The sequence below is a fragment of the Malus domestica genome, chromosome 10 (assembly GCF_042453785.1).
Source record: "Malus domestica chromosome 10, GDT2T_hap1".
Taxonomy (NCBI): domain Eukaryota; kingdom Viridiplantae; phylum Streptophyta; class Magnoliopsida; order Rosales; family Rosaceae; genus Malus; species Malus domestica.
Genome location: NC_091670.1, coordinates 39,156,204 through 39,181,790, shown reverse-complemented (window position 1 = coordinate 39,181,790; position 25,587 = coordinate 39,156,204). Strand labels below are relative to the sequence as shown.

General features: G+C 38.4%; 7 protein-coding genes across 9 annotated transcripts; 4 read left to right on the top strand and 3 right to left on the bottom strand.

Annotated features, from left to right (window-relative positions):
* Window positions 1-992: 992 nt before the first annotated feature.
* LOC103446523 (transcription factor TCP1-like) lies at window positions 993-1,640 on the bottom strand. Its single transcript, XM_008385660.1, has one exon. The coding sequence runs from the start codon at window positions 1,638-1,640 to the stop codon at window positions 993-995; it is 648 nt and encodes a 215-aa protein (XP_008383882.1).
* Window positions 1,641-4,066: 2,426 nt separating this feature from the next.
* Window positions 4,067-6,164, top strand: LOC103446344 (nudix hydrolase 15, mitochondrial-like). 2 transcript variants are annotated; one of them, XR_011572314.1, is made up of 5 exons: window positions 4,073-4,588; window positions 4,701-4,843; window positions 5,514-5,633; window positions 5,720-6,009; window positions 6,062-6,164. XR_011572314.1 is itself a non-coding variant. In XM_008385434.4 (4 exons), the coding sequence occupies exons 1-4, from the start codon at window positions 4,243-4,245 to the stop codon at window positions 5,942-5,944; spliced, it is 834 nt and encodes a 277-aa protein (XP_008383656.1). In that variant the 5' UTR covers window positions 4,067-4,242; the 3' UTR covers window positions 5,945-6,033. The 2 variants fall into 2 exon arrangements, 1 of the variants encoding a protein (XP_008383656.1); XM_008385434.4 differs by lacking the exon at window positions 6,062-6,164 and having other exon boundaries at window positions 4,067-4,588; window positions 5,720-6,033.
* Window positions 6,165-6,318: 154 nt separating this feature from the next.
* On the top strand, window positions 6,319-8,513 carry LOC103446343 (nudix hydrolase 15, mitochondrial-like). The gene is made up of 3 exons (XM_008385433.4): window positions 6,319-6,598; window positions 6,702-6,844; window positions 8,068-8,513. The coding sequence occupies exons 1-3, from the start codon at window positions 6,391-6,393 to the stop codon at window positions 8,407-8,409; spliced, it is 693 nt and encodes a 230-aa protein (XP_008383655.1). The 5' UTR covers window positions 6,319-6,390; the 3' UTR covers window positions 8,410-8,513.
* A 2,554-nt stretch (window positions 8,514-11,067) lies between these two features.
* Window positions 11,068-12,346, top strand: LOC103446342 (nudix hydrolase 15, mitochondrial-like). Its single transcript, XM_008385432.4, has 3 exons — window positions 11,068-11,302; window positions 11,414-11,556; window positions 11,902-12,346. Exons 1-3 carry the CDS (start codon window positions 11,095-11,097, stop codon window positions 12,247-12,249), a joined length of 699 nt encoding a protein of 232 aa, XP_008383654.1. The 5' UTR covers window positions 11,068-11,094; the 3' UTR covers window positions 12,250-12,346.
* A 272-nt stretch (window positions 12,347-12,618) lies between these two features.
* LOC103446341 (magnesium-chelatase subunit ChlI, chloroplastic) lies at window positions 12,619-14,757 on the bottom strand. The gene is made up of 3 exons (XM_008385431.4): window positions 14,493-14,757; window positions 14,160-14,266; window positions 12,619-13,879 (listed from the first exon to the last, which is right to left on the bottom strand). Exons 1-3 carry the CDS (start codon window positions 14,596-14,598, stop codon window positions 12,827-12,829), a joined length of 1,266 nt encoding a protein of 421 aa, XP_008383653.1. The 5' UTR covers window positions 14,599-14,757; the 3' UTR covers window positions 12,619-12,826.
* Window positions 14,758-15,026: 269 nt separating this feature from the next.
* On the bottom strand, window positions 15,027-17,092 carry LOC103446340 (tetrahydroanabasine acetyltransferase). The gene is made up of 2 exons (XM_008385430.4): window positions 16,114-17,092; window positions 15,027-15,833 (listed from the first exon to the last, which is right to left on the bottom strand). The coding sequence occupies exons 1-2, from the start codon at window positions 16,926-16,928 to the stop codon at window positions 15,293-15,295; spliced, it is 1,356 nt and encodes a 451-aa protein (XP_008383652.1). The 5' UTR covers window positions 16,929-17,092; the 3' UTR covers window positions 15,027-15,292.
* Window positions 17,093-17,845: 753 nt separating this feature from the next.
* LOC103446522 (uncharacterized protein At4g18490-like) lies at window positions 17,846-24,326 on the top strand. 2 transcript variants are annotated; one of them, XM_029110340.2, is made up of 16 exons: window positions 17,846-18,023; window positions 18,960-19,055; window positions 19,198-19,333; window positions 19,647-19,835; window positions 19,932-20,756; window positions 21,143-21,328; window positions 21,410-21,511; window positions 21,731-21,862; window positions 22,077-22,289; window positions 22,386-22,557; window positions 22,717-22,784; window positions 22,959-22,998; window positions 23,127-23,303; window positions 23,554-23,666; window positions 23,763-23,868; window positions 23,948-24,326. In XM_029110340.2, the coding sequence occupies exons 2-15, from the start codon at window positions 18,992-18,994 to the stop codon at window positions 23,842-23,844; spliced, it is 2,499 nt and encodes an 832-aa protein (XP_028966173.2). In that variant the 5' UTR covers window positions 17,846-18,023; window positions 18,960-18,991; the 3' UTR covers window positions 23,845-23,868; window positions 23,948-24,326. The 2 variants fall into 2 exon arrangements, with proteins under 2 accessions (XP_028966173.2, XP_070663267.1); XM_070807166.1 differs by lacking the exon at window positions 21,410-21,511.
* The last annotated feature ends 1,261 nt before the right edge of the window (window positions 24,327-25,587 follow it).

The window sequence follows — 25,587 nt, the reverse complement described above, 5'->3', positions numbered from 1 at the left end:
GCCTATGGGCTTTTGGGGCGAGGAGGATGAGCTTGAGGGATACATTTTATGTATGCTACAGCAGCAGCTCAACTTCTGTAAGCCCCGCAATCTCTGCACCTCCGACTGTGGCTCCGCAATCATTCAATTTTTTCTGTTTCGTCCAACGCGTACCAAACGCAGAACAGAACAACCATCATGTTCTGTCCTGTGCGTACCAAACATATACGAAACCTCCGTCCCGTCCCGTCTGCATACCAAATGGTATCTTAGGTACTGTCAATTAGGTCATATCCATTTGGTAAGATTGGTTAGGTAGTATATAGTGTAGGTCCGATCAATTCGGTACATTCAATTAGGTTGTGGTTTCACATTCTATTTCTCTATTTGTATTGTTTTTTTCATTTTTCTTTGGATTCATCATCAATTTGGCATCCAAAAGCCCATTTTTCCTTCTTTCTTCCGAATACAACGAGATTTTTGGTTTCTGAGTTTTCTGGCTTTTTTCGTTTGATCATGGTTTCTGAGTTTTCTGGGTTCTTTAATTGGAATAACACATGGAGGTTTATGGTAATGTTATTGTTATTACGAACGTGTTAATTATGGATCTAGTTACTTAAGCATTCTTGGAAAGTTAATTATATATTTGTTTCTTTAATTGGTTTTAAGAGAGTAATAAGGGTAAATAGGGAAACTAAAAATTCAATAAATTTATAAAAAAAAATCATTAAATGTGATATGGAATATTATAATCTAACATGGATGACTATTTTTAATTTTTAATTTTACAAACAGTATTATTGAAAAAGTAATCTTATTTAGGGATTGAAATGAAATTTTCTAAAAAAATTAATGGAAAGAAAAAGAAGAAGACAGACAAAAAAATAACTGAAAAATGTAACTCAATCCGATTTAGATAGACTAGAATTTCAATGGAAACAGTTTTTGTAAAACTAGCTAAAAACACAATTCAAAAGACTTGAAGCAAATAAAACTTGTGACAAGATATATGGCTAATGCAGAGATACATGCGATGAATTGTAAGGACAAATTTCTCCTCCATCACCTGCATTATAATTCCAAGCCACCAAACTTTGAAACCATCCCATCTCCGTGACTTTGGAATCCGATAAACTCGATGTGGGATCGAGGGCTTCTTCAGCATAGTTCAATGAACTTAACTGGTCGAAAACCGGTTCTTTAAAATTGTTGACATTGTTCATGGGACCCACATTGCTCATTGTTTCCAGCACCCTATTGCTTTCCGGGTGATTCCAAAGCTGATGCATACTTTGTTCTCCAATTTCTTGCTCAGTCTGCTGACCGAAAACATTACTATTAGTGCAATCATAGTAATCTTGGCAAGGTTGTTCAGACCCAGAGAGTGCTTCAATTGCTTCTTTGGACTTCTCAATGAGCCAATCAATTGCTTTACTCAGGCGGTCGTAGCCAAGGCGGTCTTGGACATCATATAACTGTATAGCAGTATGAGGTGACAGCCGGAACCTCCTGTCTCTCGGACCTTTCAAAGTGTAAACCTTGCTGCGCCGGTCTTTTCTTGCCATGGATCGGACAATGTGGCCTCCGTTAACTTTCACAATCTTCCCATATCTCGTATTGTCGACCTGCTGTTGCTTGAATGCCGATTTTGAAGTAGCCATCAAGTCTTGAACATGCTGATAATCTCCATTCTCTTCTTTCTCATTCTTTGATTCTCTTTGTTGTAAGATTCTCTCTCTCTCTCTCTCTCTCTCTCTCTCTCTCTCTCTCTCTCTCTCTTATGGAAGACACTAGTGCAAATAGTCCAGCGATATAGGGGTGACAAGTCCTACTATATATACATGTACATTATACAGTGATTTCTAAGGGGCTCAGATTCATCCGTTCAATTCTCTTGGATCTTTCAGCGCACATCTAACTATTAAATTCATCACACACCATACAATATTTACGTACTCTAAATTTTCGAGCTATGAAACGAGAGATATGTTTGATAAAGAAGGCATGACACGGTCTGAGGAAGCAAAAAAGATCATAAAGATAGCCTTTTAAAAGCTAAGCATAACATTAATGCAGAAAAGTCGGGTTTCTAAATTGTTTCTTACTTGTTCAGCTCCAAACTCTTGTATGAAACAGGAATATTGGCGCCAACTCTAGTTCTAATTACTTGCTGACTTGATCATGCAAATGTCACACCTCTTAATTAACCCGATCTGCTGCAACTATCGAGTAAGTTAGATTGTTTTTTTTCTTGGTGGATTTTCAGAAAGCTGGTCACAAGTAAAACCCTACAGTGGTAAAGATAGACAAGATAGTAAAGATTCCACCAACGAAAGGAAACTGACTGTCAATCATGTGTTGGTTTGGTCTGCTTTCTTCTTGGGAGGAGTTCATGTCTCCATTTGCTTATTAAGCAAGCAACTCTTGCCCTTGTCAACTAGACACATCACCTTTTCGATGGGACCCTCTAAACTCTAGATTAGGAGAGGTTCTTGTGTGAGATCACTGTTGATGGTGGGTCATTGGTGTTGTGTGAGGTGGGGGCGGGGCACAAATAGAGCTAGGTGAACATGAAAAATCAGGGAGTGGGATAAGCGATGATTTTTGTGTGTGGGCCGTATAAGTCACTTGGTTTGGTCTCCGGACTGAATAATTTCTCTTAGATTAGAGTACAAACTATCGATCAAATGCAAATTATCTCACATCAAAAAAGAGATCACTATAAGTAAAATGTATATATAAATGGTAATTAACCCTCTAAATTGAATTTTATTCGCCATAAAATTTCACGTTGATTATTTACCTAATCACACCATTTATGAACCTAAGTAGTAAAATTGATAACAATATCAGTGCAATCAAGGAATCGCTAGAAGATGTGAGCCCTAATTACTAAGATCAATATGTATTGCACCATATTAGCATATACACGGAAGGTTGGAAGGTATAATGCTTTTCTGTATGAGATCATGTATTCAACCGAGGCTCTTGTGATCGAAGTGATCGAGGACTACAACAGTTAGCATTGAATTTAGTTTGTACCAAAAGGACGGCATGCGCAGCTGAGTTGCGCCAGAGGAGTAAAGAAAAAGAAGTTGGGTACACACTACTGTCTTGCTGCAACTTTAGACGGTATATTGCATGCGGGAGGAGACCACTTGATACTAGGAAGTAACTTTGCTGCTGAACATTTCAGCGGGAATTCCTGCTTGCACCCAATACCGAGTGGATAGTGATAGAGATAGGTTGTGTGGCTGTGATTTTACCACTTGTATCAGCTAGTTAGTTAAGGTGATAGAAGTAGTGAGAAGTATAAATACTGTTGAGTGTACTTACGTAGGGATTAAGAAAATCAATATACTGAAGCTTTCCATTCTCTACTTCTCTCTCTATAATCTCTCAAGTCTCTTCTCTATCTCTCACTACATTTCTGTAGGTTAACAGATAGGTGTCCAAATTTTAATTAAAAAAATAAAAACTTAGACACGTATCCACCTGAAATTAGGTGTAAACAAAACCTCCTGCTGAAATTTCAGCAGCGAAGTCCTATTCTTGATATTATTGCTCTTTACGTGCAACTATTATTTTAAGCACTGTGGCTCGGTCTACTAGCTAGGGGGCAGCCGGTCCGATTTGTGGCACAAACCGGGCATTGAACCAATGTAGCAATACGATTTTTTATTTTTCTTTTGAGCAAACGATTGTGTCTACACTAAGAATGTGAGAAAGTAAACTAATTCTTACAATGGGCTTGTCATAATAATGTAGTTCAACTTTGTCTGTGATGAGAATCGAAGATCTCTCACTTACAAGTGAAGACCATAGTACTAAATGACATATGTATTTGCTACAATAGATTAGCTAAATGACCTTAGTTTTAGTACTACGGTCTAGTGATATTACTCTTTACGTGTAAGTGAAAGGTTTTATATTTGATTCTCGCCAAATGTGAATTTGAACCACATTATTGCTTGCTCATTTAGTGTAGATAATATCGTTTGTTAAAAAAAAAATACATAGACAATTCGTAATGCCTTTTCCAATTACGTTCATCTGTTTTTATATTATTCAATGACTAAACGACGGTAGTTTTAAGGGGCTTTTCAATCTAGGTCTAAAAACATAGGTAGCTCAAATGTGAAGTTTGAGACCATTTCCACAGCCTATGCTGACTCAGTGACTCGTGAGCCAACAAAAAACCCGCCCGTCGGCAATTACTAAGTATTCTTCTTCTACTATAATTAATATGCAGAAGCGCGGCCCATGATCTCAATCCTCGGGAGGCTACTACCACCGCCGCCACTACTCATGGAGCTGCCCAATGCATGCGGAGGCTCACAGAGACTCATCGCCTTAGCCCAGCAGCTCCGCCTCTACAAGCCGCCGCCTTTTCCCTCCGACGACGACATTGAGGAGCAGAGAATCGAAGAAACCGCCGGCAAGGTCGTGTCCCAGGTGGGTTTTGCCGAGTCCGACACCCCTGTTGCAAGGGACCCAGAAAAGTTCAGACCCAAAAGAGCCGCCGTCTTGATCTGTCTCTTTGAAGGGGATGCCGGCGATCTGCGCGTCATTCTCACTAAGCGGTCGTCGGGGCTTTCCACTCACTCGGGTTTGTGGAGTTTTCATTACCCCTTTGTTTGGTTCCTGAGAAAATTGAGGAAATTGATAAAAAGGAAATGGGAAAGATTGGTTTTTTAATTTTTGGTTTTGTGTTTCTGCAGGTGAAGTTTCTTTGCCGGGTGGGAAAACAGAGGAGGGGGACAAGGACGATGGGGACACGGCGACGAGGGAGGCGAAAGAGGAGATTGGTTTGGATCCTAAACTTGTCAATGTTGTGACAGTTCTTGAACCATTCTTATCGAAGGTATAAATGTTTGATCTTTCATCACTATTTGTTACAAATTTAAGTTTGATTGAGCTCAAATGTGTGCAATTAGTGGACACAGAACTTGGTTAATCGAATTATGGGTTGTTTGCGAAATTGCAGATTGATGCGTTAGTTTCTTTGTATTGGAAGGTGAAAGTTGGGAACTTGAGTTGAGTTGAGACTAAAAAGAAAGGCTCGGGACTTATCATATACTTTTCGTTTGCATTCGAATGAGTTTGAATGTAAGGTTTAGGGTATTAGTTTTCGGAAAAACTGAGTAATCATATTGGTAGATTGGAGGCGTTCTTTAAGAAGTATCTGGCTGACACGGTCATTTAGTTTGTAATGTACTCATTCGTTCTTCGTGTTGATCTGTTAAGTACACGTCCTTAATATCTACTAATTTTAATCATGTGCATCTGAATTTTCGAGATACATCCTCCGAATCCATAATTTTCACACAAGTTCAAAATTTGAGAAGCCGGTCTTGGGGAAGAGCAGTGTAGTTTGTCTGATTTGTTGAGTAAGTGCTTTGAATGACTTCAAAAATAGGGTACATAGCCGTTATAGGCGATGTATAATGCAGATTTCGGTGTCAGACTTGTAGCTCTGAAAGACTATTCTGGATGAGGAACTCGATTTAGCTAACCATTGGATTTCCGTGCAGCATCTACTTAGGGTTGTTCCGGTTATTGGCATACTTAATGAGAAGGAAGCATTCAAGCCGAATCCAAATCCTGCTGAAGTGGAAGCGGTATTCGATGCTCCCTTGGAAATGTTCCTCAAGGTTTCTCTCTTTTTAGTTTCATACTCCGATTACAGATTATGTATCTTTTGATCTCTTAAAGATAATTTTGTATACATTTTCTTCAGGATGAAAACCGGACGTCAAAGGAGAGGGAGTGGATGGGAGACAAGTTTCTGATCCATTTCTTCGACTACGAAACCAAGAACAAGAAGTACATGATTTGGGGCCTAACCGCTGGTATCTTGATTAGGGCCGCATCAGTTGTATACAAACGGCCACCAAATTTTGTGGAGCAAAATCCCCGTTTTAAGGTTCCTAGAGTTGTAGATAGAAATACGACAATCCCGTAAATTATTGTCAACGAATCGTATCGATTTGTACTGGAAACGATGGTCATTCCTGCATTAATATTTACCTCACTATCGATTTGTATTGGAAACGATCGTCATTCCTGCAATACTATTTACCTCACTATCGATGGTTTGCTAAAAAACGATCGTCGTTTTAGTTCTATACCACGAAAAGCTGCAATTTCGGTCAAAATAATGAGATAAATATTTGGTTGGTATATGTATTGAAGTTTAATTAGTTGATTTGTGTATTGAAATTTGGTTGGTGTGTATGTTAAAGTTTGTTTGGATGACTGGTTGGTTTGTGTAATTTGTTCGGTTTTGAAAATTTATTAGAATTTAATGTTGTTTAAGGTTGGAGTTAAGAGTAAGTGAAGAGTAAGGGAAGGCTATATATAGCCCACAAATATCTTCTTTTTTTCAGAAAGAAAGCCTTGAATAAAATAATGAGTTCTGTTGAAGTGAGACTCCAAACTCTAGCACAAAGTTTCAGACTCGAACAATCGGTCAAATCACCTCCACCTCCTACCGGTTCCGCCACCTCCGCTTCAACAAGCAAACGGGCGGCGATTCTGGTGTGTCTGTTCAAAGGAGACGACGGTGAGCTGCGCGTTATTCTCACGAAACGATCTTCATCTCTCTCTTCCAACCCTGGTGATCACCCTCGGCCTCCAAAACAAATCGCTTCACATTACTGTAGCAGGACCAGTTCCACCATTTGTGAAGAATAACTGAAAGAGGGTGTGTTTGGTTGCAGGCGACGTTGCGCTCCCCGGTGGGAAAAGAGATGAAGCGGATGCTGATGATGTGGACACCGCCCTCCGGGAGGCCAAGGAGGAGATCGGGCTGGACCCTTCCCTAGTCAACGTTGTCACCGTTCTTGACCACATTGTAAACAAGGTTAGCTCAGCTGTACTCTTTTCGGTTAAGATCTTCAAATGTTCGTTGTGGTTGTGAAGGGTAGGTGGGTGGGGCAAGCATTTTTTGACTGAAAAAAAAAAAAAAAAAAAAAAAAAAAAAAAAACTGGGATGTTTAACTATTATCGTGTAGACAAAAATACACCTCATATTAAACGTTCAAATAAAACCCAAAATTCAAATAGTCTACTATGTTAGCAAATAAATAACCTACCCTTAAAAAAATATTTACAACTTATTCCACAATGACCTAAATACGGCAATGGATATTATCATGACTCACCTTCAATTATACTGGCAATGAGCAATGATCAATGATCTTCTGTTTAAAACCACATATTACAAACTATTTACCTATATTTTAAAAATTCACTAATTTACCTACATTCTTTTGATACAAACTATTTACCTATATTTTAAAAATTCACTAACTTACCTACATTCTTTTGTTACAAGCTAATTTATCTGCATTTTTGTAGTACATACTAATTCACCAATCTACTTATTAATTTACCTATACAAATAATATTGTCATATAATTAATTATAATATCCAAAGTAATCATATACATTTTTTCTTTACAATATCACGCCTATGGGGTAGGTAAATTATTTTTACAGTATTTCTAATCTAAGTGGATACTAACATATAGATAGGTAAATTATATTCTATGAAAAGAAAAAAAAAATACAACCATTATTTTGTATAATTTTTTTTTGACACAAATTATTTGCCTATGTTTCAACATAAAACTGTCAAATGCAAAATTATTTTGTAAACAAGGTTAATTGACATATAGTTAGGTAAATTATTTGCCTAATCAAACAATAGGTTAATTGACATTTAATTGCATTGAAAACAATAAAATGCAAAATTTATTATTAATCATACGTCAAACTTAACCTACGTTACACTCTATGAGGGTATTTTAGGAACACGAGAATTATAAAAACTAACATACCAAGCTTGTTAAGGAAATTTGCTTAGTTGGACTCTAGTAAATGGGGTTTTTGAAAAAATAAAGAGGATGGGTTTTAAGTGAGAGAAAATAAGTTTTTTAAGGGGGAAACTCTTATTTTCAGAAAACTCTTTTCGAACATGTTTAGGTATCCATTGTTGGAATCAACGTAAGGAGTTTGATTCTGATTACGAATTACTCCTCCGTTATATGGTATTCTGATTTTGATTCCTCATCAATCTTACAGCGCGGTATGACAGTGGTTCCGGTAATTGGCCTACTTTCTGACATAAAAGCATTTAGTCCGGCTCCAAATGCTGCAGAAGTGGAGGCAATTTTCGATGCTCCTTTAGAAATGTTTCTCAAGGATGAGAAAAGGAGAGAAGAGGAGAGAGAATGGATGGGAGACAAGTATCTCTTACATTACTTCGACTTTGAAGCGGATGATGGTAAAGAGTATGTCATATGGGCTCTAACTGCTGGCGTTCTCATAAAGGCTGCTTCAACTGTGTATGAGCGGCCGCCGGCGTTTCTCGAGCAAAGGCCTAAGTTCTGGGTGAGTGGTGGTGCGAGCACCACCATGCCATAGGTTTTAATGTCATTTTATCGTTACTCATGTGATATTACATGTTTTTGCAATCTGCATTTTCGAGTTGAATCCCAGAAACCTTCAATGTGGCTGTTTATCTTTAACTACTACTTTCTCAGATATTACATTGACAAAGCAACAATCTTACTTTTTATATGGGAGAGAAACTTACTTACAACGGGGATACCATTGTGGTGGTGTGTCATGCCAATCACGCAATGTCATGTGAAAGAATTAAAACACATGGCACTATGTGATTTGTTTGATGGTACAGTAGCATCCCGCTATAGAAAGATTCACCTTATACAAGGTACAAAACCAACTATAATGATCCAATTTATGAACCCAAAGGTCAATGTCGAAGGGGCAGACCTAAACCCAAAAATGCAATCGAATGGTGAGACCTAAGACCATCTCCAACCAAAGAAAAGCCAAAAAACTTTCTTTAGCCCTATAGCCCTGCAAGAAATTATATTTTAATGAACAACACAAGTCCATATTTTATACCACCTCCAATTGAGGGGGCCAAAGTGTTATAAGCCAAATATAACCCTTTGACAAAAAATCATCTCCAACCGACAGGGCTAAAGAGTCATAGGCCAAACATAATTTATTATTTTAATTGAATTAATATGGTTACTTAAATTACCATATTAAAATAAGGTTTTCAGACATATTTTGAGTGTAACTTGTCGCCAAATGAATAAGCCTCCAGATTTCTTATCTTTATATAATCTCAATAATTTTTTGGATAAGATTTCGAGTGACACGTGTCGCTAATGTGAGTAATTCTCCAGATTTAGTATCTTTATGTAATCTCAATAATTTTTCAGATAAAATTTCAATTGACACGTGTCGCTAAGGTGAGCAACTCTCTAGATTTATGATCTTTATGTAATCTTAATAATTTTTCAGATAGGATTTCGAGTGCCGCGTGTCAATATATAATTGGTTGTGCAAATTTTAGATAGGATTCTTATATGTGGCACTTCTTATCTTCAACTTCCAATGTTAATAAATTGGCTAGATATTGGGGTAGAAGTCACACACCTCTAAACACCTTCACTTGTTTGAGAACTACCCTTGACACTATCTTCTGAGACCCATTTATAAGCCTTGCAAAGAGCTTCATCTTCTTTTCAGGTCCAAGCCCGTCATTTCATTACAAATGTGACCATTTGAAAACTATTGAAAAAAATTAAGGGAAAGATTATTGGAGGAGATAAGACAATAAAATGTGAAGAATTGAAATAAAATGAGATAAGATAGTATGGAATAGTGAAAAGTATGTGAGAAATGGTGTATGAATGGTGTAGGTATTTATAGGAAAAAAATTTTGAATTTTTTTTTTCTAAAATTCGTCAAAAAAAAAAAAATCAAATTCCAATGGTAACCTAACAACAGCATGACGTGACGTCAGGTAGCCGTTGGCATTCAAATGGGTTGAGCTGGAGGTGACATTTTGGCGCTGGAGGGCTGGGCTAAAGGGCTAGTGGGTTGGCTGCTCTTGGCCAGCCCTTTGGCTGGTTCTCCCATTTTTGGTCGGATGGGAACCACGAGCCCTTTGGCCTAACATTCGGTTGGAGACGATTTTATGTCAAAACGAATTATTTTTAACCCTATAACCATTTGGCTAGGTCGGTTGGAGATGATCTAAACGCAAAATATTTGGCTTTGGACCCAAACTAAAACCCAAATTTGGGTTTCTATTAGCACCCAAAATTTTGGGGGCCCCACTTTAAAAAAAAAAAAACTAATGAAAATAGCTTGAAAACTTTGAGTTTTAATGATAAGGACAAAATAAAGGGTAAAGTGAATAGTACCATGATTGACTTTTTAGTGTAAAAATGTGGTTTTTCGTTAAAGTGAACAGTACCGGGTGCTTTTCGTTAAAGTTCCCAAAAAAAAAAGACAAACGGGCGGAAGATATAAGAAGTGGCTGACAGCTGGGCACCAAGTGGCAGAGGACCCCAGCTGTCTAACTGCAATATTTGAACAATTGTGAGCTGTTCGATTTTTGGACCGTTGGTGATCAACGGTCCATATTAAAATCTGATTTTTTTTGGCAATCTTTTGATTTTGATCTAATGGTTTATATTTGTTTTTTTCAATCCAACTGTCAAAAAAATTCAACAGCTGCAATTTAAATCTAACGATCAAAATAATAAATATATATATTTGGTTGGTGTGTCTATTGAAGTTTGGTCGGTGTGTATATTGAAGTTTGATTGGTTGGTTGGTGTGTGTGATTTGTTAAAAAAAAATTTGGGATTTAATTTTTTTTTTAAATTAAAGCATTCTTAAAATTAAATTAAGAGAAAATAGCTCAAAGATATAAAAAAAAAATCCTTATTAAAAAAACTAGAGTTAAAATCATTCCACAATAATTAATAAATTTTAGGTCCTAAAATTGGAAAAGGATCATCGCCAGATCCTTTTCCTGGAGATTCTAGGGGTCCAATGATTGTGACCGTCTATCGTATATCATATGATCAGAAATTATTTTAAAATTTAAAATTTAAAATTAAACATAAATAATACATAACAAAAACTGATTGCGCAATATACGATAAACGGTCTTGCCGTGAGAATTCCTAAAATCTACACAAAAATATGGAAAGAATCCCCATCCCCGCTATATATAGCCCACAATTTTTATTTTTCAAAAGGAGAGCGAAAAAAATAATGGGTTCTGCTGAACTAAGACTTCAAACTCTAGCACAACATTTCAGACCCGAAGAATCAGTCAAACCACCTCCACCACCTACCGGTTCCGCCTCCTCCGATTCAACAACCAAACGGGCGGCGGTTCTGGTGTGTCTGTTCAAAGGGGATGACGGCGAGCTGCGCGTCATTCTCACGAAACGATCTTCATCTCTGTCTTCCAGCCCTGGTGATCGCCCTCAGCCTCCTCAACAAATCGTTTCACATTACTGGTACCAGAACCAGTTCCTCCATAATCCATTTGTAAAGAATAACTGAAAGAGGGTGTGTTTGGTTGCAGGCGACGTTGCGCTCCCCGGTGGGAAAAGAGACGAAGCGGATGCTGATGACGTAGACACCGCCCTCCGGGAGGCCAAGGAGGAGATCGGCCTGGACCCTTCCCTAGTCAACGTCGTCACCGTTCTCGACCACATTGTAAACAAGGTTAGCTCAGCTGCACTCTTGTATATATAATCTAATTTATTTTTTAGTTAAACGTTTTTAATGGATAATTCATCCCAAAACTCTTTCTTCACCAGAAAAATCACAACCCACAAAATAATTTCATTCAAATTCCATCACTAATATGTTCCTCTGAAGTTAAGATTTTCAAATTTTCATGGTGATTGTGAAGGGTAGGTGGGTGGGGCAAGCATTTTTTAAGTGGAAACAAAAACTCTTTTCGGACATGTTTAGGTATCCGTAATCGGAATCAAGCGTTTGATTCTGATTACGGATTACTCCTCCGTTATATGGCTTTCAGATTCTGACTCCTCCTCAATCTTACAGCATGGTGTGACTGTGGTTCCGGTAATTGGCCTACTTTCTGACATAAAAGCATTTAGTCCGGCTCCAAATGCTGCAGAAGTGGAGGCAATTTTTGATGCTCCTTTAGAAATGTTTCTCAAGGATGAGAAGAGGAGAGAGGAGGAGAGAGAATGGATGGGAGACAAGTATCTCTTACATTACTTCGACTTTGAAGCAGATGATGGTAAAGAGTATGTCATATGGGCCCTAACTGCTGCCCTTCTGATAAGCGCTGCTTCAGCAGTGTATGAGCGGCCGCCAGCGTTTCTCGAGCGGAGGCCAAAGTTCTGGACGAGTGGCCAGGGAGCACCACCATGCCCTAGGTTTTAATGTCATTTTATTGTTACTCATGTGATGTTACATGTTTTTGTAATCTGCATTTTCAAGTTGAATCCCAGAAACCTTCAATGTGGCTGTTAATCTTTAACTACTACTTTCTCAGATATTACATTGACAAAGCAATAATCTTACGCCCTATACGGGAGAGCAACTTACAACGGGATACCAATGTAGTGGTATGTCATACCAATCACGCTATGTCATGTGGAAGAATTAAAACACATGACACTATGTGATTCGTTTGATGGTACAGTGGCATCCCGCTACAGGAAGATTCGCCTTATACAAGGTACAAGGCCAACTCTAATGATCCAGTTATGAACCGAAAGGTCAATGTGCAACGGTAAATACATTAGGAGAAACCATAGGAAAGAAATTGTATCATATACGTGCTTCTCGAAAATATAGACCATAAAGTTTTGAAATAACACAGTAGTCGGAACATATCAATGGTGAAACCTAAATGTGCTGGTATATAAGCAGGATGGTTAAAACCCAGAAAAAATGTTAAACAAAAACAATCTTACCAACTAAAATTACAAAAGAAAGGGCTCTTTCAGTATCTCCTTCAGCTAAAAACCTCATAGAACTTCTCAATGACAAGTAAACCAGAGTCAATCGACTCTAAAGGATCCTTCCGAAGACGATGTCTTAAGCAGTTAGGGATGACAGTAGCAATATCCTCTGGAGTCACCTTATCCCTTCCCTTAAGAGCAGCCAAGGCTTTTGCAGCCCTGTTTGTCACTATGTCTCCTCTCAATCCATCAACATTCAACTCTGCGCAAACCTTGGAGATTTTCACCTTGAGGTCCTGATCAATCTGAACAGATGGAAGATAACTTCTAGCTGCGCCAATTTGTTCCTGAAGCTTTTCTTGCTCAGCTTCGTAAGAAACCCGAAATTCTTTGGGATTTTTGTCAAATCGAGCTCTCTCCTCCACAATCTTCACTCTGAGCTCTGCATCCCTCACAGTTCCAACCTGTGCGTGCATCCCAAAACGGTCAAGCAACTGTGGCCTGAGCTCCCCTTCTTCTGGATTGCCCGAGCCAATCAAAATAAACCGAGCAGGATGTGAAATTGAGATACCCTCTCTCTCCACTGTGTTCCATCCAGAGGCAGCAGAATCCAATAGGACATCAACTAAATGATCATCCAAAAGATTAACTTCGTCCACATAAAGAATTCCTCTGTTAGCTTTTGCTAGAAGGCCAGGCTCAAATGCCTTGACACCCTCGGTTAGAGCTTTCTCAATATCAATTGTTCCACAGACTCTATCTTCCGTAGCACCCAGGGGCAAATCAACCATGTTGATCTTAGTCTTGATAACAGGAAGTTGCTCCCCTTTCACAATGCTCTCTCTAACTTCCGCTCCCATGGACTCTGGATCTTCTGGATCTGAGTTGTAAGGGTCGCCAGAAACTACCTTAATTTCGGGAAGCAAATCAACCAAGGACCTAACAGTTGTGGACTTTCCAGTTCCTCTATCCCCCATGATCATGACACCCCCAATCTTGGGATCAATCACATTCAGCAGAAGGCACAGTTTCATCTCATCTTGTCCAACAATAGCAGCGAATGGATATACCGGCCTCTGGTTTTCCTTAGCAGCAACCCTCTTTGCCTGAATACAATTTGGCAGACCATAATTAATCACACATAAACTCAACAACCTAGAATTTTACATAACATGTATAATTCCCAATGAAAAAACTTCAACCATTTCTCGAAATTTTCGGTTCAACAAACATCTAGAATGCACAAAATATTTCTTTCTCCAACATTATAGAAACTGAACCAACAATTTAAAATATAAACTTCATCTATTAGTAATCAAACTTTTCAATCAAAACCAATCAAAATTTTGTTGTCAAATACTGCAATTGGATGAAGAAAATTCAGACCTGCTCAGAAGGGCTGATTTCAGTGGCAACATTGGTCACATGGAATTGAGACCTCTTCTTTCCATGAATCCCAATCCCTCCATAAAACTTCCTCCCAAAACTCTTCCCTGCAATGCAAAAACACAATTCCATTCAAATTAACAACAATCCACTACCATTATCCAGCAAAAACCCACTTCAAATCTCCCATAAAAACACCAAAAAAATCCAGATTACGAACTAGGTATTTCATGTATTCAATCAAATTGCAGAAAACAATCCCAAATCATGGTTCAAATGCTGAAAAAAAAAAAAAAAAAAAGGGTTTTCCTTTGTTTGGTCGGAAATGTTTACCTGGGGTTAGAGAGAGAGAGGCAATTGAAGTCCTGTAAGTGCGAGAGGATAGAGGTCGGGAGGCCAAAGTTGCCGCCGTCGAGCAACTTCCAAGTACGGACGCCATGGAAGAAGTGTATAGGGAGTGGGACTGCTATTCTGTTCTGTGTTCGAGCGTGAGTGTAATTCTTGGGCTTGGGACCTCGGCATGGTTTCTGGCTTTCTATTGGTTTGTGAGGCTGAGGATAAGTGGATAGATTTTCTGTCGTATTTTCCATGTTTACTCGCTCCCTGTGTTGTCGTATACCAAACAAAAGAAAAAAAGTAACATGAATTGTAATTAGTTGTAATTTGTCACTTAGAGTGAACTACTTTGTATTTTCAGTGTTTTTATTTTTTTTGTCACAAGGTAGAGAACATTCTAAAATAAAAATTCAAACGGACATATTACACCGTATGTAATTATAAAAAAAATCAACATGCAGAAAAAATATGTCACGTATACAGATAAAGTATGATTAAAAGTTCTTCCCTGCAGCAATTATAAATAGTACATAAAGAAAACAAACATCGATCGATTTCAATTCTTAAACAAACCGTCCACAGGAGGTCAAACAGTCAAATAACAGAGGTCCAAATAAAATCCTAATGCGGTTTAGCATTATTTTCACTGTGTTTTGTCACCTCTTTTGGTTGTATTTTCATCACATAAAAACCTAATCAGAGGATGGAATGGTTGATCCATAATTATTACATTGATGATGAAATGTTATAACAAAAAAATAATGCACATATCACAGTGAAAGTATTCTTGCAAAACATCAAGGCAACCCAAACTCTAGGCAGCCAAACTTCTCCATCTCCTCTCTAAAAGCCGGCACAGCACTCTCCCTCATGGTCACCAAAACCTTGAACCCATCCTTCTTCCCCACACCCGCCGAGGACGACGACGGAGGCAAGAAAAAACAAGGCTCAACGCTCCCTAGCAAGTTCCTTGAAAGTGGCAACACAGTCACAGGACCTCCCCACCCAAAATCCACACTTGAGTGGCGCAAGTGCCTCCAGTCAGTGAACCCGCTAACTTCTTTCCCCGCCGTGATCCCGTCCTCGTAATGCAGCTCCTGGAAGTCGATGAACGAACGGACGTACTCGTCCGTGGCGTTGCTTTTGCTCTTCTTGATCAGATCCGCCACGGACGAAAGCGGCTTCGAGGTTAGTTCTTTGGCGGTGAGGTTCACGTACATTGGTACGCAGCCGTTGCCCCAATAGCTAGCTGGTAATGCAGGGTTCACTAGTCTTCGTACGTTGATTGAGTATGCAAATGTTACCTTCTCGTCACTTGGAAGCCCTATGGCTTTAATCCTGTTTCATGCCATCCATCACCCAAAATATTAATTTTTGTTATAACTTTGAGATTGCGGCAATTCTGTCTCGGAATTTCAAAGCGTCTTAAAACTGAACCGTACACTACCAAATTAAGACGCCTTGAAGTTCCGACATCAAATGCAACAATCTCAAATTAAGGCGCTTTGAAGGTCAAAGTTCAAATTTATGAAAAATTTCTCGATGTACCAGGTTGTGTTACTGGAATACTGAAAAACTTCTTAATTTGGTATGACGAATTAAAGCAACTTTAACTTACTTGGCACGCCATATAAAAGCACCGAGAGCTTCGAAAGTGGTGAAGTTCAACCCACCCTGCTCCAACAGCTCCCCCTTGAATTTCTCCAACCACTCGTCTCTCACATGAAAGCACTCCCTAACAACCGGCCCCACCGCCTCCGCCTGTCCGTATGGCGGGAACCCCTTGTCCAAACTCAGACACTCGTGCAGCACCGGTGCGCCGATTCGGGGAGGATGTCTGGGTCCCAGCAACCCCGCCCGGTCCCACACCGGCTCAACCGACGCCCGAGTCGCCCCGCGAGCGAACTCGGCCGCGCCATTGAAAAATTGTGTGGCGCCCATTCCGTCGCACAGCGAGTGGTGTATGGCGGCTCCGAGAGTGAACCCGCCGCAGTTAAACACCGTGAGTTGCAGCATACACGGGGTGGACATTGCCTCTTCCGGGTTGGGGTCGGGCGCCAAGTGTTCGACGAAATCCGCAGCTGGGTCATCGAGGTATCCGACCGAATCGAGAGTGGAGTCGGCGGAGGCGATTATGAGGGGGACGCCTTGGCCGTTGGAGCAAAAGAGCTCGAAGCGGCGGTCGGGGCGGGGGTGGATAGTGGCGGCGAGAGGGTAGTAGTGGAACAGAGCGGCGGAGATGGCAGCGGAGATGACGTGGGAGGGGTTGGCGGGGGAGGGGGCGGAGTTGGTGTTGTGGTAGGCGCGGACGTAGCGGAAGGTGACGCGGAGGTTGGGGTCGTTGTCGAGGTGGGTTAGTTGGAGGAAGTGATCGTCGGTAAATGGTGGCGGAGATGGAACGATGACATTGGTTTCGATGATTTGGATTTGCATTTTTGGTTGCTTCTACTTGGTAGGTGGTGGTTTGGGGTTCTTGTTCAACATTTTATGGTGTGGGGATTTATATAGAATAGTTATTACTCTCACGTCACTAATTAATCTACATTTCTTAATTCCAACACTACAAAAAAGAAAATGTATTGTTTGGAACAATTCTTTTCATTTTTGTATAGCGATATTTGGAAACGAATAACTAAATACAAAATTTCATGCGCATTCAAGATATTTTTTATACTTACATGTATTTTATTATAATTATTATTTCTGCGATAAAATGATAATTATTTTAAATTTACATATTCACGCACATTTTATCAACTAATAGATAATAATTGTAATAAATACCTACAAATATTCAATAAGAAAAAGGCCATGTGGTTGGTCGAGAGGATGGTGTTTGAAGGAGCGACGTGGAGCATGCCGCAGCGTCAACTTTATTTGAGGGGCATTGTTGCATGCCATTTCTGCCGAGTGCGACACTTTCAAGTTTCTACCACCCGAATTTTCCAAAAAAATTAAAAATAAAATTCCAACCACTCATTACTGTGGGCCTTTTTAATTGGGCCGAAATCCATGTGGCAAATTTAGCGGGCCCAAACCAATGTTGGATAGCTCTGAATTTCTTCCTCCTAATCTTCCAAATCAGAAGATTCGTGCTGTTGAAATTTGATCCAATGGCTACAAACAAGGACCCACTTTAAAATTTATAATAACTTCAATCATTGAATCAAATTCCAATGGCACAGATCCCCTAATTTGGTGGATTATGAGGAAAGGATCTGGAGATGATCTTTTTCCCTTGGTGCCTAATTGATTTGTATTTGCGCACCAAAGCAGCGGGTTAAAGAGCAAAATTAAACCACATTATTATGACAAGTCTATTATAAAGCTTAGCACACTCCCCACTACTATGTTTGTTCCAAAAAAAAAAAATAGCGCGCTAATACGTCACAGGTATACTCCCCCGCCTCTTCAAATTTGGAGAAGTATAAATACTCGCACATTTGGTTGTTCGGATCATTTTGCCAAGCAGCTCTCTCACGACTCGCACCTCCACAGTTTCTCCCTCATCTTTCGACTCTGAAATCGGTGAGTTTCTCAATCCCTAATTGTTTCGTTTTACATGGCTTTTCGGATTCGCGAGCGGTGCAAAACTTTCTGGACCGAGTAAATCCGCTTGAATTTTGAACTGTGGACCTTCGTTTCGTGCATTTCTTGATCGATTCTGTGTATTTTCCAGGAAATTTTGCTTATTTTCTCGGAAAATTGCATGCAAGTAGAATGTAATCGATTTCTTTGTTTGCTGAGCCTAATGTTGAGCTTCTGGTAGCTTGTAGAATCGCTTGAATTTTGAACTCCATTATGTTCGTTTCGTGCATTTCTTGATCGATTCCGTGTATTTTCCAGGAAATTTTGCTTATTTCTCGGAAAATTGCATGCAAGTAGAATGTAATCGATTTCTTGTTTGAGCCTAATGTTGATTTTCTGGTAGATCGTAGAATCGCTCAAATTTGAATTCCATATGTTCATCTTGTAGATTACTGTTCGATTTGTAGAGTTTTCAAATCTCTCTCTCTGCGGAGTCATGTTGATCGTTAATCTCTAATTTCATGTTTTCTAATATGCTATTGTTCCTATTACTAACCGTTTTTTATTCAAATTTAGGCGAGAGTTATGTTTTGGCTAGTTCCTTTAGTTATCGTTTTGATTTTAGTCCTTAATTGTCAATTGATTAATTTTTTTCTGCTTACTCACTGAATTTTCCTAAAAAAGTGCACAGCAGTTAACAGTTTATTTTACACTATGGATTTAATTCTGTGTGTATCATGTTTAGCTTTGCTCTGTGATATACTGATCATTACAAGTTTTTGTAAAATGAAGTTCATAATTTTCTCAGTCCTCTTTAAATTAAATTTTTGTTGTAAGAATGTCGGTTTGGTAGGATGGAAAATACTTAATGTGGACAAGGACTGGAATCCTTTTTCTGTTTTGGAATACGCGGTGAAAGTTAATGAATGTTTGCAGAGGTTTACAATAAAGTCTACAAGTCTGAGACTATGGCAGAATCAGAGAAGGCAAAATCTTCCTCGGTTAATCAAAAAGGAAAAAGTTCATTTCTAGGTATTCTCTTGGTTACCCTTAACCTTTATCTTTGCTGTGTAAGTCATCGTATACAAGAAGAATGTCCGAGTGAGAGTTAATAGTCTGAATTTTTCATTTGACGTGAACAATGTAATCAGATCCTATGTTCCTCTTATAACAGATGAGGAAATCGGAGACGAATTTCTCACCTCCTGGAAATCAATATCAGTAATGGAAGATGACGGAATGGATTTTGGCTTTGATACAGTTTCCAAAGGCTCCAAAGGCAAGAAGAAGGTGTTTGACTTTGAGAAGCTGTAAGTACTGCGAAGTGTTTTTCTTGCTAAACATTTAATAGGTTCCTTCTATTTAGAGCTTAAAGGTTTGCATGACAGTTATGTGACACTTTTGTGTGCTATCATGGGTAAATTATCTACCTTTATGAGTTTTGTTGGTGTATCTGGTACTCAGGGTAATATGTGGCAAATTGTTTTGAAAAGGAGGATAGAATTGGGGATTCAAGTAGTCTTATTCCAGTTATACAGATATAGCTCCAATAAATGTATGCTAGTGTGAGTCTAGAAATCCCAGACAACTCTTATAAAGTTCCTTTTCCTCTTTTTTGTTCAGGGATATGGATTTCAATCTGGATGGTGACTTTGGCAAGATATCGTCTTTCAAAATGGACATGCCAGACCTTGATTTCTCAAGCCCGCCCAGAAAAGCTGCAAAAACCAAGGAGAAATCTGAAGAAGAACATTCCAAAGGAAACCATCAAGGGAAACAAGACCCCTTTAAATTCTCTTTTGATTTCAATGAGTAAGCTCTGCATTATCTTGTTGTTTCGTTATTTGAATTACATAAGGAATGTAAATGTACTTGAACGGTTGAACCTGACACTTTCTTTTTTGGAAGTGGGTTGGGTGATTTCGATCTTGATTCAAGCTTAACGAAAAGTGAAAAAAGTTCAAATAAGAATCAAGATAGCAGAAAAGAGTTTCTTTCTGATAGAAGAGGACCTCAGGGCTCTAAAATCGATCTAGCTGAAGAGATTAGTACACTTGATGGTGGTTCTGAGAGAGTGGCCCCTTTAAAGGTTGATACTTCATTAGTTGTTTCAGGCAAGGTTAATTCTATCAGTGATGATTGCCCATCAAAACGTAGATCAGAAAATCTGAAACTTCCACATGGTCCAAGGTCTCCAGGAAAAGTAATGACTAATGGTATTGAAGAATCAGATCAGCAAGTTCATTTATCTGAGAAGGACATGGCCACAGAACCATATGCTAAGCCAGCAACAGATGACCTGTCTGGTCAACTTGTAGGGGGAGTTGATTCAAATGGAGGTACCGTTTTTGAAGGAAAGAATGATGGTTGTCTTCAGATCACAGATTTGAATACCATTTCAAGTGGAAAAGAAGATGTTGATGAGAAAATGTCAGCAGGAGATGGTCCTAATAGTGAAGACTTGCCTTTGAAGGATTCATCTTCAGTAAACATCGCTAATACAGATAGCAATAATGGTGATGGTTGTAAGTCTGGCAGTGACATATCTACACAAAACGCTGAACCAAAGTTAGGCAGTGATATCTCGACTGAGAACGCTGAATCAGCTATAGATAACTTAGATCTCGGAGACAATTCCAATACATTCATCTCAAGGAAGACACTACATAACATCAAATGTATCAAGGATGACCAAAATTCGACTTCAAAGCTTCCTTTGTCTGCAGAGAGCAGGTCAGAAAATCTTTGAGCATATTGATAGCTGCCACCTTTGTTTCATTGATTCCATCCTTCAAGTCACTGACATATGTTTTGAACTATAAGAAGTAGAAACTGTCACGAGTCAAAATGGTTTTGAATACAAAAACCAACAATAATCAGAAATCAAGTACATCTATTACTGAAACTATGAGAAATGCATAGAACCATTTAATTTTTTAGTTGAGTACATGCAAATGCTTATGATAATGTAATCGGAAAAAAAAATGCTTATAATGAACAGACTCTAATCTTTATGTATAACAGGTATGCTCTTGAACTGTGTAGATACCTCTGATAGGGAGCAAACATTTGAGCTTTAGTATCAATGCGTCATTTACATTTTCCCTCTTTTGATGCAGTGAATCTGCAGTTGATAAAGCTACGCTGACAAATGAAACCAAAAGTGGAGAATTCCACTCAAAGGTTTCTAAGAGATTTGAAGAACCTGGATCTCAAATGTGTCAGCCATCATTAATAGGAGCAAAACCTCTCTCATCTGGAATCAAAAGGATTGATACCATGCGTCTACGTCCAGCAATTGAAGGGTGAGTGATACGGTGAACTTTCCCATAACAATTGAATAGTAGGCATTTAAGTTATAAACTGTTTTGTATAATCTTCAACAGGGTGGCTACTAATGTTCATGGTGCACAAATTGGAAGCAATTTGCCTGATACTCCTGTGTTAGTTGATAAAGAAATGAAAGCCAAACATGTAATATCTGGAAGGTAATGTTAAAATTTAAAAGTAATATCAGCTGATGACTCTAGGCACAACATTCCAGTAATCCTTTTGTTTTAAATAAATAGATATATAAAGTTTTAACACTGACATCGTATTACAATGAATCACTCAAAAAAAAGGATGACATCATTTTAGTTCATAGAAATTACAAAGCTATTGATGATGCTAAATTGCAGTGTCCCTTCCTTTGTAATTATCAACAGGGAGGGCCTCAATTCTGATGCTGTACCAAACAGGGCCAAACTGGTTGCGAATCCACGGCCATCTGACAAAGAAATAACAGAAAGAGAAACTGTCCTTGGAAGTGGATTGAGAAAAAGTCTTCATGATCTCAGGTAAAGCATTTATAAAAGACCTTGTTCCATCTTGTACTTTACTTTGCATATCTTATCATTCAGAATGTGGCTTTCCACAGATGTTCCCATCCAAAGATGTGACTGCTTATTTCTCAGGCACATGACAACTTACTTCGTACATTGTTCAGCAACATTATTATTGGTCCTCAAAACCTTGTAGTGAAATTTCTGATTGTCAATATGTGTATTCTAGGCATGTGGAGATTTCTAGCTGTCAAGCAAATCCTTCCAGCACAATCGAGAAGACTATTAAACCTAGTACTCAGACATGTGTAAATCCTAAATTCATGCTCTCAAGCCTGGAGTCTATGAGGAACACAAAGATCATTACAGCTGAAGGGAGTAAACTTTTTCCTGATAAACCTTCCAAGAAAAAAACCGACCTTTCTACCTTGAACATTTCAAAGTATGGTGCGAGTGTAATTACTCCTATTCTTCAGTTCTTTTCTGTGCAGAAATGTTTTAATTGTGATTTTGAATATTTTGATGTTTCTAAATGTAGGAATATTGGTGGCAGTAAAGTTTCATTGAATGCTACACCGCATAAAGAATTGAAATCCCTGAGTAGTCCAGAGCAAAACATGGAAGTGCAACGAAATGTGGAATCAAAGACTGCCCAGATTGTTGAGAAACAAATGTCACCAAACTTTTCCTTGAAGCGAAAAACATTTGAGGTCTTCCATTATAAATCCATTCCTTTAACTCCTGTTGTTCTCTTTGGAATGATATCATGACTATAACATTCTTATTTGAAGCTCTGTTCTATTCTATCCAAATGATTAGTGAAGATTTTATTGCACTTTTCCAATTTCTTACACGAAGCTATTTTGCAGGGATCAGATTCAGGTTTAGCATTCTTAAAGCCTTTAAAGCGCCTTTCTCAGTCACCTAGAGAATCCAGGTCCTCTTTTACTAGTATATACGCATTTAACATATTATTCATCTTTTTCCAGCCTATCTAATTTTTCTTCGCAAATAGCTGCATAAAACACTATTACTATTTACGTATTATTCTAAAGTGGTTTATTGGTAATCTGCTGACATATCACACTCTTTTTTCCAAAAATACCTGCAGAAATTTCAAATTACCTTCAAAAGAAGTTGTTGCAGAACAGGTTTCATCTCAACTGACTCCATAAAATCAATGATTTATAAAGACTGTTAAGTGTATCTATAAAGTAAAATAGGTGGAAACCTTTACCAGATAAACTATCTGCTCAAATATTCTGTACGTTTGATCTAGGTTCGCATTCATGAGAGTCATTTGGAGAGCAAGACTAACAGCACCTTAGATGACCATCCGACCTCTGGACTTGGTAGTCCTTGTGCAATCAATGTGATGGAACTTGATATTCCTTCAGCAATGGAAAATGATGGAAATGTTGAAAAGGCTGAAGCGTATGCTAAGGAGCTTGAAGATGTGAGTAAATTATCACTTGTTTTACGGTGACATTCTGTGTGCATTATAATTAAAGAATTCAAACACCTAAGCTATGAATTCAGTTAAATTATAGAGAAAATTAGGACTGCAAGGCAGTGTCATTGCGATTGATTATGCATCGGTCATTTATGCAGCATATAATTATAAATTATATATCACGGGTTATAATGATCTCTCTCTCTCTCTCTCTCTCTCCCCCCCCCCCCCCCTCTCTCTCTCTTTCTTGCAGATATGCAACATGCTGAGGAAGAAACACGAGGAAGCCAAGGAACTGCTAGTTAGAGCTGTTGTGAACAACAATAATCTACTGATGCTCAACCATCCCATCTACGAAGCAAAGATATCCTTCAGGCTGTTTTAGATGTTAATTTCCTGTTTTTCTATCTTCCGTTTTGATCATCGAGATAAAGTTGCATTTTCCTTCATAATTACTTACATTCATAAAGTTCAGAAATTTGCCGCAAAACTGATGTCGAAGGAGCTTCAAACATGTTTGAGATCGCCGACGGTTGTTATTTGAAAGCATTCTTACAGGCAATGACAGGTTGGCTTGTTATAAAAGCATTCATAATTGACTATGGTTATACTGATAATGATGATTTACTATGTTGTTTGAATATCAGGAGCGCGACACGCTTTCTCTTTCCTGCTTTGGTTCCGACAGTGAGAACCTGCTACTCGAAGGACCATCTGAAACTCAAATGCGATGCATCAGGCCTTGAGTTTGCAACTTCACAAGCTAGCATGAGCTATATCAATGTTCTCTCTTGTAGTTATACATAGGGAGTGAAAAAATAACGACGATTGTGATGTAAATGATTAGCCAAAAACCTCGTTTGTAATCTAGTTTGGCGTCGCTCTTTTCATATTGTTCTTCCTAAATACAGTTACTCTGTTCTTGTTAGGACGCAATCGGGTGCTCTGGTTAGATTCTTCCATGTTACTTGTGAATTACCATTGGCATCTGAATGATATAGACATGAAAGATCACTTTGTTTTGTATGCTTCGCTCCCCTCTGGTTCCAAGTACAAAACCCAGAACACTTGGGGATGCATGTAATTTGCATCCCCATTCTTAATGCAAACGCGGTTCTTTCTAGTCTAATTAACTTGGCTATTCAAAGGACGAGGAGTTCATCCTCCAAATACTCCGTGACAGGTTTAAGGAACTCAATGCTTATGATTGGAATCAATATAACTGCATGGTAAAATAAATAAATTAAAACTAATATCGTTTAGATAATCAACTGTAGGAAATAGATAGACGGAGATCAACCCATGATTATGTAAATTGGCTACGCAGCAGGAGGAATTCTTTCTAATTCTTAAGTACCCAAAAATTCTTCTTTTCGTCTAAAAGGCTTAATTGCCACTCTCCAATTTATTTGAAGGCACCTCTATATGCCAAAAACACCCACTACATAATTTAAAATTCATGCAATAACTAAAATCACCTACCCGACTTATCCAGGATGCCCGCAGTAATTATCCACCTATTATTAAAAAATAATGAGAGTTTTAACGAAATACTCTAGGTACCGTTCATTTTAACGAAAAATGACATTTTTACTTTTAAAAGTCACTCCTGGTACTATTCACTTACAACGCATTTTTGTCCTTTGATTAAAATTCAAAGTTTTAAAACCATTTTCATTATATTTTTTTTCAATATATCACAATTCCCAAACCATGGATCGTTTAAGCTCCGAGAATATATGAGAATATATGAGAATATAACGGACCTTGGTCTATTCCTTCGTTCATTGAAAAGTTACTATGAGAATATATGGACATGGAAAAATCCGGGCGGCTTCACTTGTCTTAATTTTTAACCGACTAAGGCCGGCCAAATCAATTAACCTATTCCTTTTTTATTTCAAAAGGTGCCTTGAAACCTTTATCAATGTTATCATCAGTAAAATGCTCAGTAGACCATCTTCTTAGATCATATTTTATAAATCATATGATGTGCTGGTTGATGGTCAGATTCTATTTTTAATGATTTAAATGAGGAATCGAACCATCAACCGAAATCAATGTTATCATTAGGAAAATGCTCAGTAAACCATCTTCTTAGACCATATTTTATAAACCACTTGATGTGACGGTTGATAGTTGAATTCCATTTTTAATGATTTAAGGAAGGAATCCAACCACCAACCATCATATCATGCGGTCTTGAAAATATGGTATAAAAAGATGGTATTTCTAACATCATCCTTATCGTTATAGAGCACCCAAGGCAAATGATCACTTAAACAAA